The sequence below is a fragment of the Bactrocera neohumeralis genome, chromosome 4 (genome assembly GCF_024586455.1).
Source record: "Bactrocera neohumeralis isolate Rockhampton chromosome 4, APGP_CSIRO_Bneo_wtdbg2-racon-allhic-juicebox.fasta_v2, whole genome shotgun sequence".
Taxonomy (NCBI): Eukaryota; Metazoa; Arthropoda; class Insecta; order Diptera; family Tephritidae; genus Bactrocera; species Bactrocera neohumeralis.
In genome coordinates this window covers 37,961,599-37,982,309 of record NC_065921.1, presented here as the reverse complement: position 1 = coordinate 37,982,309, position 20,711 = coordinate 37,961,599, and the positions used below count along the sequence as shown (strand labels likewise).

General features: G+C 38.3%; 1 protein-coding gene across 1 annotated transcript; it reads right to left on the bottom strand.

Annotated features, from left to right (window-relative positions):
* Positions 1 to 17,020: 17,020 nt before the first annotated feature.
* LOC126756021 (ficolin-1-like) lies at positions 17,021 to 17,906 on the bottom strand. Its single transcript, XM_050468810.1, has 2 exons — positions 17,248 to 17,906; positions 17,021 to 17,174 (listed from the first exon to the last, which is right to left on the bottom strand). The coding sequence occupies exons 1-2, from the start codon at positions 17,904 to 17,906 to the stop codon at positions 17,021 to 17,023; spliced, it is 813 nt and encodes a 270-aa protein (XP_050324767.1).
* Between the last annotated feature and the right edge of the window lie 2,805 nt (positions 17,907 to 20,711).

Below are 20,711 nucleotides of genomic sequence, written 5' to 3'. Positions count from 1 at the left end.
CTATTTGTCACATAATTTCGCATCTGCTGATTGCATAATGCGCTGTCTGCTGCCTTGTCTGACTTCAGTTGGATTTAATTAAAATCGAAGGCTTTGCAGAATGAAAACTCAATTAAAATGTTATCCGCACAAATCTCAATCACATATACGAATCAGTATCTAGCCAGATTATGGAGCGGAAACTGGGGAGCACAGCTCTTTAGATTAACAAACTCCCATACTAGAAACTGTAAGTTCATCATAAATACTTACTTTTCATACAAAAATGGATTAATACCATAGTATATCTGCATACATAGATGTGCGCTTAAGTACTTCGGTTTCAGAGTGACATTTTACCTTTGTAACTTTCAGCATAATTTGTTGAAGCATTCACTAGTTTATGAGCGCTTTTAATTGAACTTTATTAATTAAGTACTTGCTCAAGTAATTGTAACGGATTAAGCTGATGTTTTTGCCTACATAATTATGTAAGTGTGTGTGTGTGTTATGGCAAGTATGCATATTTGAATTCAATTAAATGTAAGTGTATATGATTAATTGATTTTATGTAGCTAAGGGAAAATTTAATGTTATAAATATGTTACAGTTTCCACATTGTTCTTTTAGGTAAAAATTGTTTGTCCTTGTACAAAACACAATGAACCCAAGAGAAAATTTCGTATCGTTTCTATTACATCTGTATAACAGGAGATCCAAGTGGAAGTACTTTTTTCGATAGCTTGCTTTTTACAAATCTCGCCTGAGTCATGAACCACTCATGTTATTTTTGCTCAGTATTGCTTGACATTTCATCATGGAAAGACTTACGTATTAACAACGCTTACAAATTGTTCAACTCTCTTACGGAAATTCATGTTCGGTAAAGAATGTGTTTCGCATTGCGCTTCGAGCTCATAGTTAACATAATCGGCCTACTGAGCATACTATTCACAACACCATCACCCATCCTGATAACCAACATTCATTATAGGATAATATAGACCACGTCCAGCAAGCAGTCAAGAAAAAAAAATATATATATATACATACACGAGGACCTTGGAGAGTCGATTCAACGCCGTTTGCAGCAACTTAGACTGAGGTATGGAACGACTTGGCGCACTTAACGTTGAGATCTTAAATGGAAAGCATACAAAGTACAGCTTGTGTAATAACTGAAGGCGATCTTCCTTTCCCAGCGACAGCTCTGTGGGCTCTTGAAAAGTATAAGAGTATATTTTGGGTCAGAAACGCGTTCTTGTTCGACTCATCCCGATTTTTTCGCATCGAGCCACCCTTGTGACAGAATTTAAAGCCAGAACCTTAATGAATACCATTGGTAAATCATCGGTCAACTACCGTAATCGCAAGATTTAGCTTCGTGTTAATTTTTTTGTTCCGAAAACTGAAATTGCCGCTCCATAGAATCGTTTTCCAGTCGATCGAAGAGATAAAACAAAGTTCGCTGATAGAGCTAAAGACCATCCCAAAAAGTGCTCATGAGAAGTGCCGCATGGACTGGAAACATCGTTGACATAACTGTATTACATCTAGTGAAGATTACTTTAAAGACCACAAAATAAATATTGCTGAATATTTAAATAATAGGTTGTCAAAAAAGTCTTGCGGTATTTTTGCTAGTTGGCGCTGAAAGCGCGTAGTTCTTGTTTTATTCGTCGCATCGGGTCATGCTATACCTTTTTGGAAAGCTCATTTCACGCGCTAACACGTGTTCGATTGATTGTCGTTTCTTTTAAGTCGTTCGTGAGTTATAGCGTCGCAAACATGCAGCAAAATAAAGAGAAAATACGGCATATTTTACAGCACTACTACGATAAAGGCAAAAATGTATCTCAAGCCGCCAATAAAATTTGTGCAGTTTATGGACCCGATACAGTTTCCATTTCCACCGCACAACGATGGTTTCAACGTTTTCGTTCTGGTGTAGAGGTGGTCGAAGATGCGCCACGCTCTGGAAGGCATGTCGTCGAAAATTGCGATAAAATCGCTGAATTGGTCGAAAGAGACCGGCATAGTAGCAGCCGTAGAATCGGTCAAGAGCTGGGCATGAGTCATCAAAAATTCATTTCAATTTCAAAAAAAAAAAAAAAAAATCAATACAAATACCGCAAGACTTTTTTGACAACCCATTATTTCGAGTTTTATCTACAATTTCCGGTTACTTTTTTTCACAGTGTTGTTCAAAAATAATTGCAAAGAAATGTATTTAACAATATTTGGTTGAGTTCTGTGGAGTTCTCAATCGATCACAAGCAACAATATATTAATGATCCTTAGCAGAGTTATGAGTCCGCTTTCTCCAGGCTGGACAAGGAAGCACAGAAAATGGGTCTGGCGGTGAACGAAGGCAAGCAAAATATCTCCTGTCATCAAACAAACAGTCGTCGCACTCGCGACTTGGCTCTCACGTCACTGTTGACAGTCATAACTTTGAAGTTGTAGATAATTTCGTCTATTAGGAACCAGCCACCACAACAATGTCGGCCTGGAAATCCACCGCAGGATTGCTCTTGTCAACAGGTGTTACTTCGGACTGAGTAGGCAATTGAAAAGTAAAGTCCTCTCTCGACGAACAAAAGCTAAACTCTATAAGTCGCTCATAATTCCCGTCCTGCTATATGGTGCAGAGGTTTGGGCGATGACAACAATCGACGAGTCGACGTTACGAGTTTTTGAGAGAAAAATTCTGCGAAAGATTTATGGTCCTTTGCGCATTGGCCACGGCGAATATCGCATTCGATAGAACGACATCGACATAGTTCAGCGAATTAAAAGACAGCGGCTACGCTGGCTAGGTCATGTTGTCCGGATGGATGAAAACACTCCAGATCTGAGAGTATTCGACACAATACCCGCCGGGGGTAGCAGAGGAAGAGGAAGACCTCCACTCCGTTAGAAATACCTGGTGGAGAAGGACCTGGCTAAACTTGGAATCTCCAACTGGCCCCAAACAGCGAAAAGAAGAAACGTCTGGCGCGCTATTGTTAACTCGGCTATAATCGCGTAAGTGGTGTCTACGCCAATTAAGAAGAAGAAGAAGCAGAGTTATGATTTATTCGTGTGTCGACATTTGAAGTAATGATCTCAATTCGAAAGAGAAAAAGTGTTATCTCATGATACAAGAAATATTGTCACATACCGCTGAAAACGATAGCAATATAGACTTATTGTCATTGTTTTGTTGTTCCTTGACGCCAAGCGAATTTTCAATAAAAATAATAAAGTGAAATGACGATATTTCTATGTTTCCAACATGCGTTGGAAAGGTACTGTCCCAAATACTGTTTAGTACTTGACTTTCATTTCTTTTCCATGGGCGGCATTATTTGTTGAAGACGGTTGCCAAATACAAGAAAAGTAAGTAGAATATTTGGCAGACAGTGAAGCAGCTTTTTCAACTGCCAAAGGCAGACGGATTATTCAAGAGCAAGTATTTGGGTGCCATACAAGGCGCTTTCCAAAGTAATTAGGACTTTTTATCTTTATAGATTGTCCAGTGAGAATTTCATGACATTTTATTATGTCATTGAAAGTGAAGTTACTGCGTTATAAGTGTCGGTATGTTTATGTTATCGGTGCGAAAATGAGCTTCGAACAAAGAGCCAACATTATATTTTGTTTTAAAATTGGTAAAACTTTTATCGAAACGTTTCAATTGATGAAACAAGTTGATGATGATTGCATATCCCGTAGCAGAGTGCACGAGTGGTTTCAACGTTTTCAAAGTGATCGCGAGGACATAAATGACGATTAACATGTGGTCCAATCAAAATCCGTGATCACCGAAAATTCCATCGAAACTGTGCGTGAATTCATCAAAAATCAGAAATTCATGGAAATGAAATTGAACATCTCCAAAACATCGATTCATCGCATTTTGACCGAACATTTGCGCTTACGAAAGGTGTGTGCACGGTTTGTTCCGCACAAATTGACTGTCGACCAAAAATTGCTCAGAATCCAAAAATCACATTTAACCAATAATCACTCCTCGTTTTCACCTGATATGGCACCGTGCGACTTCTTCCTTTTCGGAAAAATGCATTTGCCCATGAAAAGAAAAGGAAAGCGTTATGTAGACGTACATAGATGCCATTGAAAAGGCTTGCACCGGAATATTGGCAGCCATACCGGCCAATGAGCTAAAACACTCGTGCGACATGCTTTTGGACCGTGCAAAAAGCTGTATTGAAGCAGAAGGAGACTATTTTGAATAAAAAAAATTGATTTTGCCGAAAAAACCATTTGTTCTGTTTTTTTTTTTAAAGTCCTGTTTACTTTGGAACGCACCTTGTATGAATTGAAGTCGAAAGATGTTAAAAAATAATTTTGCATGCCCGAAATACTGCTTGCTGGATCCACTACGATAACTCTAAATGCAATAAATCATATGTGAAAGCCGACAAACCAGTAAAATCAACGGCAAAGTCGAATATCCATGACGTCAAAGTAATGGTCTCTATTTGATGGGAAAAGAAAGACGTGCTGTATTATGAGCTTTATAAACCAGATGAAACCAATAGGGGGAACGTCACCGACAACAACTCGTAAAATTGAAACGAGCGATCGGCGAAAGATGCCTATAATTTGCAACTTGACACTAGAGAATAAATTTCAAAGATGGCTAATAAGGCTCGGCCTCATGTTGCAAGAACTTTTGAGAACTGGGAAGTTTTGCTTAACCCGTCTTATAGCCCAGACCTTACTACTTTTCATTTCACCATTTGCTTCAATCACAGTAGAACGCCCTCGCTAGAAAACGATTCACAACAGAGCAGGGAATCAAAATTGGCTACATTCATTCGTTTGATATGGAATCGACAAATGCCATAAATATGGAAAAATATTAAAGCTATAGCTTCAGATGTCGATTTCTTTTAAATAAACGTGGAAAACGTCATCATGAAATCGTTGTAACCCCCACCTTAATGTACACTATCATTTCTTGGATAGTCTATATATTTGCAACAACCAAATTTAATTGACTCTAAAAGCGCATTCCATAAAGTGTCCTTATTTATTTTACCAAATAAATCAAAAATTCACCTCACTTTCTCCAACACAATTACTTCCTTCAGTTGCCATCGCTGTAACCTTCAAACCTTGAGGTCTGCATATCCACTCTGACATTCCTTATCACTTTCGTGCACTCAAATTACTCTCAAATATTCATTCATGGATCTGCGTAGACGACCATAAACGTAGTTTTGCATACAGCCACACATCCATACGCACACACATATGTATGTGCCACATGACAAGTAGTTAATGAAAGATGATGCGCAATAAATTACCGACCAAATGCTGACAACTGACATGCGAGATTGATTTATGTGCCACAACAAATGTTTAAACACCACAACAATAGAACACACACTCTCACACATATACTATTATATATATACGAGAAGATGGTGTGATGTAGAACGTGTGTCGTGTGGCTTATCTGCAGTCTAAACAAAGGCGTTAGCACTTGTTGCATCTAAGGCGGTAATGAGATTAAAGCGGAAGACACAACACACTTTCGAAATTAGAAGATGCGGTGAATCTTAATTTATGCCTATAGGGAAAGTTATTAATTCCGCATATTTTAGAAAGCTTTCGAAAATTATAGGGTGAATTAGTGGCAGAGTGGGACATATATAGGAACTAATAGCATGTTTATGTCGTATTAGGACATACTGTCTGAACCAGAAAGCTTCCATTAGGATTCATTAGGACAATAAAACTTTTTCCGAGGCATTTAAAAGATCGACATTGTTTCCCTTTTTGACAGTGATCAATTGAGTAAAACCTGAAGGTATCCGCGTTCCAGCCGATTGCTAATTTTTATTTTAATTCTCTTTTGACTGAAAAGTGAAGACCTTCCATATTGCCATATCATCCTCATCCGTATAACTACACCCAATCTCTCTCCGCATTTTTCGCGTAGTAGCTTAGGAGTAGTCCGGTGCTTGGATATTACTTTCCAAAACCTAGCTACCTCGGTTGTCTTTTCTAGCGTGTTGCAGAAGCTCTTCCACGACTTCCTTTTGGTTTTACGCATCTCTTTTTCACAGCAGTACGGAAGCATAAGCGATGTAATACGCTTTTTTGAGAATGTTGTGAGTGTGACTGTCTAATAAAATTCCTTATTACTATCTTCCACTATGAATCCTTGTTACTATTTTTAGGCTTCGCTTTAATAATGGACTGAGAGTTCTAAGGGAGTCTCACATTCCCGTGGTCAGAAAGCCATAGTGTACGACCCACCTCAGCCTTATATTGTTTGTAAACATGTAATCAAGAACGTTCTTTGAATTATCGCCAATATATGTTGGTTTCTCCAGAAAGTTTTCTACTGCTAGATTACTTACCATTGCAATGATTGATAAAGACTCACCCCTTTCGTTGGTACCTCCGCTATTCCATACTGTGTGATGGGCTTTGGCATCTGCGCCTGTCACCAGGAGTCTTTTCGCTTTATCAATCGCGTACACCAACCTCCAGAGCTTTATTGCTGGTGTTTCATCCTCATCCTTGCCATTCCTTACGGCTACAATTAGAATAGTACGGAGACATTAGAATAGTATACGAATGCATACTTTTTTTACCTGTATGGCTGTTCTCATATCGTTAGTTGTACTCGGAACGTATGTACAGAATGTTAATAACCTTCGTTTAGATATCTTGTTTCCCGAGGCTAATCAAGGTTCCAAATCTTAAGCCGCATCGTGGCCGATCATCTTCGAAGTAATGTTCAGCAGAGGCGATCTTGCTCTTATGCAGATTTATCTGAAAAGCTATCACTGTTAAGATAGGGTTTATTTGAGAGGCCTGGTTGAATCCTCGACTCTCCCTTTACCTTCATCCTAAAGCTTCAAGGTAGACCTAAGGATGCACCAGTCCTAGGTTTTTTCGTCTTCTCCAGCTAGTTTTTACTGTTGCGCGAAGCATACACGTTAACTAAACCTCACATAATCTTCCCGAACCGACTTGTTTATACGGAGGATACAGTTTTGACTATTATCCTCCTTGCCAAAGTTCACGACCTTCAGTGCACTCCAATCTTCCGTCGGTAAATCAGAACTTTGTCTTCCGAGGTGTCGCATTTCAAGCCTCCGGTTTACCGAAAATGAACGGAGTGCATTACGATCCATTATAACCAGAATGGCGCTCTCCAACAGGCCTTGAAGTTCCTACGAATAGGAGCGAGGAAGCGGGTTGCTCCGGTCAATCAGTCCCACGATTCAATGCCTCTATCTCGCTGAACTGCTTATTGCTCCATTTCAAATTATTATGTAATCTTGTCTGCTCAGACAATATATATTATGAGCATTGTTAGAAAATGAGAACACAAAGGAACTTAGTTTCTTATAACATTAAACTCCGTCTTCGTATTCATTAAGAAAGTAAACACTAATTTGTAATCCTCCACGCTCTTGTCATGTTTTCCTTATCTTTGCAACTTGACAAACCAACTCTTTTGTCGATATACTATTTCTTGACATTTTACTTGAATTCAAGGCAATACGTCGACGTCGACATTAACCAATATACATTACATACACACACATATACAAACTAACTCCCCTTCGACGAGCAAAATTTGCATATCGCAAGCGAATCTGACAGTTGAATTGACTGTTTGCCTGCTGCCAACTGCACTACTTTGTCAAAATATCAATTTAATATAGCAATACGACAATTCTAATTTCCCCAGACAGTCGTAATAGTCAAAAGGCAACGATGGTTACCAGCAGCTGAAGAACTGTGTCTGTGTGTTGCATGCCACAGTTGTGAGTGAGACATAAGTTGTAAAAACAATTTGTTGCATTTTTTACGGTTATGCTATTTTAAGACTTGTTTGGTTGTATTTTCCTAGTTTTCCTTTGTATATAAAAATAATGATTTACGAGTACTTGTATTTGTGAGGGATCTGCATCGAAAAACAAACTATGTTTGTGCAAAGATTTTATGACTTAAAGAAGTTTGCTGATAGCTTCTTAATGTTCAAACTTTTGTCCAGTTATTGTTGACATTGAAGTTGTATTCACGTTTGCTTTAGTAACTATCGCAATACACCATATGTTTTGTAGCCACTTTTGCTAAATATTTAAGAGTCGAAACCCTTTTCTGAAAAGAGGTGAAACGCGGTTATTTCTCGCTTAAATATTTTACTTTAGTTATTAATTGGAAAAACTTTTATTATTCACTGAGACCATTAAACTTCCACTCAAATTTCAGTAGATCATTACAATTGTTGAGAAAATAAGTAAAAACTTTAATTTCGGTTGCGAGGAAGCTACATATAACACCATTCATAAAAACAAGATTTCTTTCAAGAAGTGAACAGTCAGTTTCTATGATAGCTATATGCTAGAGTGACTCGATCTGAACAGGTCCAAATTTCTTGAAGACGTCCCGTCCAATAAGAAGATTTCCATGCTAGCACACAGCTACATGCTGGGAGAGATATTTCAGAACTATATTTCAAAAACTACTAGCTTACCATTTTACTACCTTTTCGCGTTACGACTATAAGTGTTTATTAAGAAAACTCATTCATAATACATAATATTCATTATAAATTATGCTGTCGTCAGAAAATATGCAACAACTGCAGAAGGCAGTGCCTATGTTGTGTTAGTAAGAATTTTTAATTGAAATTTGGTGGGGAAACCCATTCGTTGAAATTTGTTTTTTCTAGATAATCATACCAATCAGTCAGAGACATCTGTGCAAAATCTCACACCAAAATAATCATTAGTGTTTAGTATACGCTTGACTCTGTGAAGTATGTATGTAAAGAACTTTTGTCAATTTTTACGATGAGTGAAAGATCATTTGGATTTAAGAAAAGTGAAAGCACGATTTGTTCGAAAATCACTAAATATTTTCGAAAACCCGGGTAGCGTTAATGTCTGTAAAACATTGCTTTCCGACTGCTGGAATGATCACGAAATGTTTTATTATTGGTGATGAGTCTGGGATCTATGCTTACGACACGGAAATAGACGAAAAAACCACGTCACCAGGTTGAAAATCAAGGTTGTGTGGACAGTTTTCTTCGCTTATCGTTCATCGTTTGTTGTGCACTCCCAATTCCTTCCGACCGGCCAAACGTGAAAGAGGCCGGAGTTATTCGCCGTGAACTCATGGTTTCTGCAGCGCGATAATGTACCGTCGCATACTGCGTTGATTCTTCCAGAAATTATTCGCCAAATTTCAAGCAATATCGTGACGCAACCACCGTATTCGCGAGTTTTTTCTCCGTGTGACTTCTGACTTTTCTGCAAACTCAAGCGACCGCTTCGTGGAACTGCTACGCGCATTGAAAGCTCTACCGGACATTGACTTTTACAAATGTTTAGAGGGTTGGAAAAACCGTTGGCATAAGTGTATTAGGGCCAAGGAAGATCACTTTGTTGGGGACGGCATATGTAGGCTTTAATTTAATTTAAATTTTGACAAAAATCTTAAAATTGTTTGTTTTGCTTGTTTTGCCGTAAAAGTAGTACGAACGTTGTATAATAAATACTTATCCAAAAGGGAGGGACTTCTGGAGTAGCGAATATTCGATGTAGTTTCCCTTTTAGAAGGGCAACATGCCGGTTTCTGTCCCGTAAATAATACTTTCAGAGTAGGTCCAGGTGTTCTCAGAGGCATTCAATTTCACTTAAGTATATATGTTATATTGGGAAAATGGGTAATGTCGGTTGACAATCATGCCCGATTTCCGCATATCACAACTTAAAATTTTATCTGAATTTTTTCATTCACACTACAAGGTCTGTCGTAAAAGAAACAGGACTGTTAAAAAAAAAACAAAAAAAATTTATATATTTCAAAAGTTATATTTTTTTTATTGAAAGTAGCTTTCTTGTGCTTCGATACAGCGTTTAGCCCGGTCAATTAGCATTTCAAATGAGTGTTTAAGGTCATTTATCGGAATGCTCATGAGAATATCGGTCATCGCCTTTTGGATAGCTGAAATGTCCTGAAACCAGTGTCCTTTCATGGGCAAATGAAGTTTTCCAAATAGGTAAAAATCACAGGGTGCCAGATCAGGTGAATAGGGTGAGTGATAAATGGTTAATATGGAGTTTTTTGTCAAAAAATCAGTGCAACAGGCGCCAGGACCCTGCCTCACGGTATTGAGGTCGAGCCCGACGAATGCGTGACAGAAGACGCTTTATAACACCAAGGTAAAACACAGCATTAATCGTTTGGCCAAGTGGGACGAATTCTTGGTTTAAAATACCCTCGAAATCGAAAAAAAAAAATCAGCATTGTCTTTATTTTTGACTTCTGAAGACGACCGACTTCTGATCGTCACAGAGATCCTCACGACCTTCTTGGAATCGCTTAAACTACTCATGCACATTACTACGGGATAGGCACTGATCACCATAAACTTTTTTCATCATTTGAAATGTTTCAGTAAACGTTTTCCCAAGTTTAAAACAAAATTTAATATTTGCTCTTTGTTCAAAATACATTTTACGACCGATGACCAAAAGCTGCTGTCACTTTTTGATTGATAACATCGATTGTAGTTATCCAATTGTCTTAAAATGTTTACGAAATGTCAACAAGGGATCAAACTTTTTATTTCATATACCCACCAATAGGTGGCGCCACCAGAAACAGTTATATTTAAAAAGTTCTGCTTCTTCTGCGACAGACCTTGTATATACAGATAATATCTGACTTAAACTTTGTACAAATAGGGTCTTTGGAGCAATGCATCTACTGTATAAAAATTGTCGAAATAGAATAGAATAGAAATAGAATAGAGTTAAAACGTCCTATAGCCGCATATATCTCATATCGAAATTCAAAGGACGTTCCAAAGTAAACAGGACTTAAAAAAAACAGAACCAATGGTTTTTTTCGCCAAAATCAATTTATTTTATTTAAAATAGTCTCCTTCTGCTTCAATACAGCTTTTTGCTAAGTTTTAGCTCGTTGGCCGGTATGGTAGCCAGTATGCCGGTGCAAGCCTTTTGAATGGCCTCTAGGTCTGCATAACGCTTTCCTTTCATGGGCAAATGCATTGTTCCGAAAAGGAAGAAGTCAGGAGGAATACGGGTTAAAGGTTAAAATGTGATTTTTGGTCAAATAATCGGTCACAATGGCGTCTTCGAATATTGGATAGTGTTCAATTTTTGGTCGTCAGTCAATTTGTGCGGAACAAACCAAATGTTCGGTCAAAATGCGATAAAGCGATGTTTTGGAGATGTTCAATTTCATTTCCGTGAATTTCAATAATGATTTATTCTGATTTTTGATGAATTCACGCACAGTTCTGATGGAATTTCTGGTGATCACGGATTTCGATTGGCCCACATGTTGATCGTCATTTATGTCCTCGCGATCACTTTGAAAACATAGAAACCACTCGTGCACTCTTTTACGGAATAGACAATCAACAATCATCGCCATAAACTTGTTTCATCAATTGAAACGTTTCGATAAAAGTTTTACCAATTTTAAAACAAAATTTAATATCGGCTATTTGTTCGAAGCTCATTTTCGCACCGATAACACATACATACTGGCACTTAAAACGCAATGACTTCACTGCCAATGTCGTCATGAAATGTCGTGAAATTCTCACTGGACAATCGATAAAGATAGCAGATTCTAACGCACAGTCGACGTATGTATAGATGGCGCCACCAGGGGGCGCTAGATTCAAAAAGTCCTGTTCACTTTAGAACACGCCTTGTACAGATTCACTTTAAACTATACATAGTATATGTTAGCCAATATTAATAATATATATACATACATATGTATAATTTTGCTTTGGTCAACCAAAAGTTCAAAATTAATATTCTATACGGTTTTGGTGAACGACGGCAAAAGTGCTATTGGAAAAAGTGACGCAAAATTGGATCGACAGAGTTTTCAAAAGATGTCAAAAATTATTTTCAACTTCAAATGCAATAAATGTCGCGAACTAATACCTCTAAAGTATTGCCCATTTTATTAATAATTCTGTGTTTTATTGCTCCTAAAAGCACCCTATCTTTCGTTACTTACGACCCTTTTAGTCAAACTTTCACTGATAGCAATTGATTAAAAATTTGTTGCTTATTGACAATTTGTTAAATAAACAACGTTCACACACACACTGGCATACTCATACTCATACATAGGTAGATAAAGATTTTGTTAAATTTAGGCAAAGCTTGTTTACTTATGGGCTGCCCTCTTGATTCAATAAGCAAATCGTAAAGTCCCACATGTCAATAAGCGTTTGACAGTTGACGTACATATGAGCCATTCAAATTTTTATGGAATAATTTGCAATAATATTTCTTTTATGTTTTTTCTCGCGACTTTCATTGAACGCTCACCTGCCTCCGCTTATGACTTTAAGCAGCTATAAAAAATAATAGGTCTTGGGAGTTTATATCGCACGTCGGTATCCAAACAGCTGCCGCAAAATATAAAACTGTCGACACAGATATGTTGGCGGCTTTATTTAAGGGTGAGCCAAAAAGATTTGCATTTAAATATTGCGTAAAATAAATATTTTCCTTAAAAAGATTAGAACTTTTGTAGTGTTTGGGATGAAATTCTTAATCTTCTAAAATATAAAATTGTCTTAAATATCAACCTCAGCCCTTTTTTAATTAAAAATTTCGTTTATTTAAAAGCAGCGGCTCATTTACTAAAAAATATCAATATTCACTCTCTCTCTTGAATTGGCACTAGAAATCAAATTTCATACAAATTTCTTTCCAGAACTCGAGGGTTCTCTAACTCGAATTTTTTATATCGAATGTCTACTTAGGTATATTTATCAATAAAAAATGTTATATTTTTTGCTTTAAAAATAATTTAAACGCTACATATTGAGTTCTGTCTGGCCGTTTTTTTTTTCAATTGCTTGCTAAATATCAGCACTCGTTGACAGTAAAATGTAGAATCAATTGTTCGACCAGACTGGAGCAGCTCATAGTACATGATTCCTTTCCAATCCCACCAAACACTCAGCATAACCTTTCGAGTCGTCAATCCTGGCTTTGCGACCATTTGTTGAGCTTCACCACGCTTGGACCATGACCTTTTTCGCACATTATTGTCGTATTTGTTCCACTTTTCGCCTCCTGTTACCATTCGCTTCAGAAATGGTTCGATTTTATTTCGTTTCAACAAAGAATCGCAGATGTTAATTCGGTCAATTAAATTTCACAGACAATTCATTTGGTATCCAAACTTGGCTTGCGTGGCATTCTTCCATTTTTTATTCAAAAATTTCAAAATATAGCGGATTTATTCATTATTTTCACTTATTTCTGAACAGTTGTAATGTTTTTTCAACTCACCTTTCCAACACTATATGGCATGACACAATGTGATTGGTAGCACTGGAGATATACGACAGGAACAACTTCTATTGACAAAATACGAAACGACTTTTTCGACTATCCAATATTTTTGTTTTTGTAACTTTTCAAAAAGATTAAATGTTTACCGTCACCTTTTAAAATTATCAAATAAATATTATGCCCTGAAGTGGAGTTGCTTTTAAACTATAAATATAAAGGGCTTGCTTTTGGCTCACCCTGCTGTGTATACTAACATATGGTAAAACTTAATATAATTATGTACGCAAGTACATATATACAATACCATTGTGTACTGATGAAGCAGATAAAAAAAGTGATTTAGAGCCGTTTCCGCAGCGAAGAGGAAATTAGGTTTTCAATGGAATCACTTTACCGTTTTTATAGACTTGTTTAGGTAGGAAGCACTCTTCGGAAATGTAGCGGAAAATTTTAAAGAATTTGTGTGAATCGGAACTTATTTTGGAAAACTTCTTAAGATGAAAGAAGTTTCTTAGGAAACAGACTGGCGAAATTTCAAAACCATTAAGTAATCTCACGAAAGCTGTCCGTATAGCCCTTAATTTCTAAAGGAGGTACATGCGAAAATCATAAATTTTTACATTTGTTAAAAAAAAATAATTGTTGCTTTACATACAAAAATGAGTTTAGGCAATTACAACTGTCAACAGTATGTTTTCGGTTCCTTATAACTTATTACTTTATAAGACTATATGAAATCTCTAATTGTAAAAAATTTCTAACTGTTATAGGCAAAAAGAGTAAAACTTTGTTTAAAATTTTAAAATTCTTTTTTTATTCCTTAAAATATATGAAAAGTTTAAAATCTAAGCGGACAGTCCCGCTTCGATTTAAAACTTGGAAACATCAAGTGTGTTATTCGCCTATTACCATTCAAAAAGCTCAGACGAGTCATCGTAAATTTGATCCAATGCATCGACCATCTGAGATGCAGGCGAGCCTAACATTCAAATATAAAGATTTTCAAAAAATTGGCGCTGCCCCGCCCTCTACTTTTTTTAATGTACATATCTCCTAAACCATTTAAGCTACAATAACCAAATACGCTCAGGACAAATTCTTTAGCACCCCTATTGACATTGTAAAAATGGTTGAAATTCGAAGTTAATCCCATCCACTGCCCATATAACCTCACTGTTGAACACTGCTAAAAGTCCGTAAAATAAATAACTAAGTAAGCCTCACAGATGCTACGAGAAGTTTTTGAGGCAGCCGGTATAAAAATTGGACAATGGACGTGGCACAGCCCACTTTTTGGTGAAATCACATATCTCGGGACGCGACTGACCGCTTTCGGCGAAAATAGCGAACTCGGACTACAGCCACGCCAACTTATAATGCCTTTAACGCATGCCTCCTTATAATAAACAATTGTCCAAATCCAACCAAAACTGTTCAAGCCCCTAGGTATATCGGTCAATCTGTGAGGTGTATTATGGAAATTCCGAGAGAATTGTTTATGGCTGTACGAAATTAGCGCGAAAATCAATTTATCGACATTTCTTTTTTTAGGTTGGAATGACTGTCAGTCACATCGAAGTAATTGTTAGGCTTTAGTATAGCTTGTCTTTCTGAAGTACATCAAATGAATTCAGCAATTTTGACAAATTACTCAAAGAGCGTTGAGAACGCGTACACGACGAACCACCTTAATGACGGCCATCAGCATCAACTGATGATCAACTCGTCAATATAGTAAAGGAATTGGGGCTTGGGAATCGACAATTCACAGTCAGAGATATTACTGCCACCGTTGAAATATCGAAAGGATCCGTGAAAAATATTTTGAAAGATTGGCATTAGAAAAATGAGAGCACGTTTTGGTTCCAAAAACAGTCGCGTTAACATCTGTGAAACGATGCCTTTTTACTACTAGAATATTATGAAACGTGCTATTACTGGCGATGAGTCTTAGATCCATGCTTACCACCCGGGAGCAGACGATCAATCGGTTGAATATCATGGCAAAGGTGATCCAAAGTCGAAAAAAACACGTCAAAAAAGGTCAAGTTTCAAGGTTATGTTGACAGAAAAGTCTTGCGGTATTTTCGCTAGTTGGCGCTGAAAGCGCGTAGTTCTAGTTTTATTCGTCGCATCGGGTCATGCTATACCTTTTTGGAAAGCTCATTTCACGCGCTAACACTTGCTTGATTGATTGTCGTTTTAAGTCGTTCGTGAGTTATAGCGTCGCAAACATGGAGCAAAATAAAGAGAAAATACGGCATATTTTATAGTACTACTAGGATAAAGGCAAAAATGCATCTCAAGCCGCCAACAAAATTTGTGCAGTTTATGGACCCGATACAGTTCCATTTCCACCGCACAACGATGGTTTCAACGTTTTCGTTCTGGTGTAGAGGTGGTCGAAGATGCGCCACTCTCCGGAAGGCCTGTCGTCGAAAATTGCGATAAAATCGCTGAATTGGTCGAAAGAGACCGGCATAGTACCAGCCGTAGCATCGGTCAAGAGCTGGACATGAGTCATCAAACCGTTATAAACCATTTGAAGAAGCTTGGAGTCACTAAGAAGCTCGATGTATGGGTGCCACACGAATTGACGCAAAAAAACATCTTTGACCGTATCGACGCATGCGAATCGCTTCTGAATCGCAACAAAATCGACCCGTTTTTGAAGCGTATGGTGACTGGCGATGAAAAGTGGATCACTTACGATAACGTAAGGCGCAAACGGTCGTGGTCGAAAAGCGGTGAAGCGGCCCAGACGGTGGCCAAGCCTGGACTGCCAACAACTGGACCGCTTGAAGGCAGCACTCATGCAGAAGAGGCCATCTTTGATCAACAGAGGCCGAATTGTTTTCCATCAGGACAACGCCAGGCCACACACATTTTTAGTGACGCGCCAGAAGCTCCGGGAGCTCGGATGGGAGGTTCTTTTGCATCCACCGTATAGTCCGGATCTCGCACCAAGTGATTACCACCTGTTTCTGTCCATGGCGAACGCGCTTGGTAGTCTGAAGTTCGCCGCAAGAGAGTCCTGTGAAAATTGGCTCTCCGAGTTTTTTGCCAATAGGGAAGCGAGCTTCTATGAGAGGGGCATTATGAAGTTGGCATCTCGTTGGGAACGCGTCATCAAACAAAACGGCGTATATTTGACTTGAATCGCATTATTGCAACCAATTTTATGAACAATTGAAAATTCAATAAAAATACCGCAAGCCTTTTTTGACAACCGAATATTACAAAGGCGACATATTTGTTGTTTACTTGTTTGAATTGAATGGGCTTTGAAACTATTTTACAGATTTAAAAACAAGTTCAACGTTCAGAATACACCACTTCCGGCGAACATATTGTCACCGACAGTTTGCAAGTGAGAGACATTCGTTCGTTGACGAGCAAGCATAACGGTCCCTAGCTCCAAGAACAACTACAATTTATTTAATCCGAATCATTTCACTTTATTTGACATTTTGCTTTGTATTTTTATTATTATTCGTTTATATTCTATTATAATGTTTACTTATCTAAATATACTAGTAGTTGGGTTGACTTCGTGCTGACGAACAGACCTGCAGCTTGCCGTCATTGTTTGGTTTGGGTTTGGAATGTTGCGGTGATGTAATCCGGGTGCTTGCATCTTATGTCTTCCTAAAGGCTTTGTCACCACGCCATTATTACATATTATTCCAAGTTTAGTTCACCAATTCATTACCGATACGCAGATCTTTCGGTCTAATTGCCATATGCACATATTTCAGAGAATAGTTGAATCCATGCCAATTCGACCAAACTATACCTTCAGCATAAGTATCAAAGTAGCCATTATGGTAGAGTCCATTTAAGTTGCTGTAAGTTGAGAGAAACGCCAGCCAAATTTTTATTTTTATATGTGCTTGTATTAGTAAATATGTAAATTCACCTTTTGTGGCAACCATTCTTTCCATACCACCAAGCGCCTTTATATAAGTCTGCGCAATTGACACCACGCTCGCTATTATTCTGATCGAATGTGCTGAACTTAGCGCCACCGTGTGGCTCAGTTAAGGCGTCACCTGCTGTGCCCGAATATGTGCCTAAAATATTCAATGCATATTTTTGGCTTTCATCGGCAATGGCAATACTGTCGTACATGGCATGCTTCTCCACACCGTCGAAATCCTTCAACTCGATCCATAATTCGTGCAACTGTGATTCCGTTATGGCATGTAATTTATCGAGACCAATAAAGAAATTCGTATTTAAGTTGCCAAAGCCGTTCTTGTACTCTTTCCAGCCACGATAAAAGTCTATAGATTTATCTTGTCGTCGTTGTATTAGCGTCCAGGCTTCTCCACCCAATGGATCCAGCAAACAGTTAACATAGAACTCTTTAACAGCACCTTGTGGCAGTGGCAATCCAATTTTATATATTCCACTTTTAGCTTTGCTCCCCGCCAAATGAACTGCTTCATTGCAGTTCGACGGTAAATATTTCTTACACAGGTCATCGTTTCCCGCAATGCTTGCTGTACTGGCACCGAGACCACAGTAAATTAGCAGCAAAGCTAAAAGCAACGAAAACCATTGTTGTCTGCACATCTTCGCGAATTTACTTTACAAAATAACCTTCCTGAGACATTCAGCTGTGCTATTTATACGATTTCACTTCGTGAGATTGGTACCCAGAGCAAATGTCTTTAGAAGAAGGGTGTATTCGTATAATACGCAAACTTTGTTTGAGTAGCAGTAACTAAGCTTAGGGATATGAAATAGCAACTGTAATAAAGGTTTTGATTGTTGTAGAAATTCCAAAAATTAACATATAATTTACGGGTTCGATATGACATAGCTTTATGTATTCTCCACAGTCATTTTAAATAAATAGAAATTGGACATTATCACATGGTAGATAATAATGGTTATCATAAAGAACTATATTTATGATATACCGACACCATTAAACAACATAAATAACACTTTTGAAATGGTTCAGTTTCATTAAATACCTTCTTTGATAATGAGACAGAGCTGAGCTCACTTGGCACCGTTTGTGTTGGTGAACGGTAAAATTAGTGGGGTACATTTGGTTAGTCGCGAACAAGTATGGATGTGTAGATGGCGATTGGAGCTCTTCATTGGAAATTGGTTTTTGATTTTTTGACGTTTTGGTTTTTCTAAGATTTTTTGAGAGGAGCTGCTGCTTAGGATAATGTGTGAAGCGGAATTTGTAGGTACTGAAAAAAGTTCAGTATGTTTATCAGCAGAGGACATGTAGACCTCAATGTGTGGGTCAAATTCTGAGGACCACAGGAGTCATCTTGTTATCGTGAGAAGAACAGTTTTCTAAACTAATCCTGTTGACTGCACTTGAGAAGACCCTATAAAATATATATGTCCGGCAAATCTATATATGCACGATCTGATAATTTGCACACGTCCTTTTTTATCACGATGCTGCTCGTTTGTCAGATCCGCCGATTTCGGATAAATTTAGCTTGGCTTGCCATACATACATACAAACTGATCGATATAACTAAGGCATCGCAAGATCGCGTCAGACATGAAATTATGTAAAAGAGAAAAGAGAAATTAGGATTAAGCTTTACATTAGATGGTTGAGTGTAATGGAATGAAATACAGTGGGTAGTTCTGTATGTAGCGTTTTACTTTATTGTAAGAACATAAAGCCATATAAAGAAATAGAGCATGCAACTTATGAAGTTGAGACGACTGTTTCAATGTGTCACCAGAGATAAGAATTAACATGTTTCACGCACGAAAAATAAGAGGAATCGATAAGTAACAGTGTGTGACAATTTTCTTCTTCTTAATTGGCGTAGACACCGCTTACGCGATTATAGCCGAGTTAACAACAGCGCGCCAGTCGTTTCTTCTTTTCGCTACGTGGCGCCAATTGGATATTCCAAGCGAAGCCAGGTCCTTCCAACGGAGTGGAGGTCTTCCTCTTCTTCTACTTCCCCCGGCGGGTACTGCGTCGAATGCTTTCAGAGCTGGAGTGTTAAGTCTTTCTCAGAACTTTTCTCTCTCTCTCTTTGTTGTCATCGTCCAAGCCTCTGCACCATACAGCAGGACGGGAATTATGAGCGACTTATAGAGTTTGGCTTTTGTTCGTCGAGAGAGGACTTTACTTTTCAATTGCCTACTCAGTCCGAAGTAGCACTGTTGACAAAAGTTATCCTGCGTTGGATTTCCAGGCCGACATTGCTGGTGGTGTTAATACTGGTTCCTAAATAGACGAAATTATCTACAACTTCAAAGTTATGACTGTCAACAGTGACGTGAGAGCCAAGTCGCGAGTGCGACGACTGTTTGTTTGATGAGAGGAGATATTTCGTCTTGCCCTCGTTCACTGCCAGACAAATTTTCTGTGCTTCCTTGTACAGCCTGGAGAAAGCAGATCTAACGGCGCGGGTGTTGATGCCGATTATATCAATATAATCGGCATACGCCAGCAACTGTACACTCTTATAGAAGATAGAAGAGAAGGTACCACTCTATTTAGTTCTGCAGCTCGAATTATTTTCTCCAGAAGCAGGTTGAAGAAGTCGCACGATATGGAGTCGCCTTGTCTGAAACCAGCTTTGAAATCGACAAAGAGGTGGTGTGTGTCGATTCTCCTTTCACGGGTCTTTTCCAAGATTTGGCGCATGGTGACTATCTGGTCGGTTGTTGATTTGCCAGGTCTAAAGCCACACTGATAAGGTCAATCAGTTTGTTGACGGTGGGCTTTAATCTTTCACACAATACGCTCGATAGAACCTTATATGTGGCTAATCCCACGGTAGTTGGCGCAGATTGTGGGGTCTCCATTTTTATGGATTGGGCATAGCACACTTAAATCCCAATCGTTGGGCATGCTTTCGTCCGACCATATTTTACAAAGAAGCTGATGCATGCTCCTCATCAGTTCTTCGCCGCCGTGTTTGAATAGCTCGGCCGAAGGATGGAGTCTTGTGTAGAAGTTCACGCAAGTGAGGAAAGTTCTCTGATCGCCATTCACTTGGGAGTGGCCAGAAACGATTCTTTTACACATGGTTCAAGCAGCTCACAACTTCCGGTCTTTGACCAAGTATCCTCTGGCCTAAAATCATCCGTTCGAAGGCGAGCTAAAGTGAAAGTCGAAACATCCCCTCATGTTGTGCGCTGTGTTTGGGACCCGCCACGTAAAAAAACACTCCCAATGAAAAGGAACAATAAGCCTCGGAAGTGTGACAATTTTACGAGAGCGTAAATAATCCCGAACATTTTATGAAAGTACTCTCACACATATGAGTTCGCTTAAATATATTTTATCGCCCTATGTTTTGGAGTTTACAATAAAGTGGCAGGAAAGGTTTTTAGAAAGATTTAAAGTAATTGAGAGTTGAGTATATATTGTTTATA

Bases quoted from the DNA above. Each gene is read 5' to 3' on its own strand.
- LOC126756021 (XM_050468810.1), bottom strand. From the start codon at position 17,906: ATGTGCAGACAACAATGGTTTTCGTTGCTTTTAGCTTTGCTGCTAATT. The intron at 17,175-17,247 runs GTGAATTTACAT...CTCAACTTACAG, and splicing joins AAGAATGGTTGCCACAAAAG to CAACTTAAATGGACTCTACC.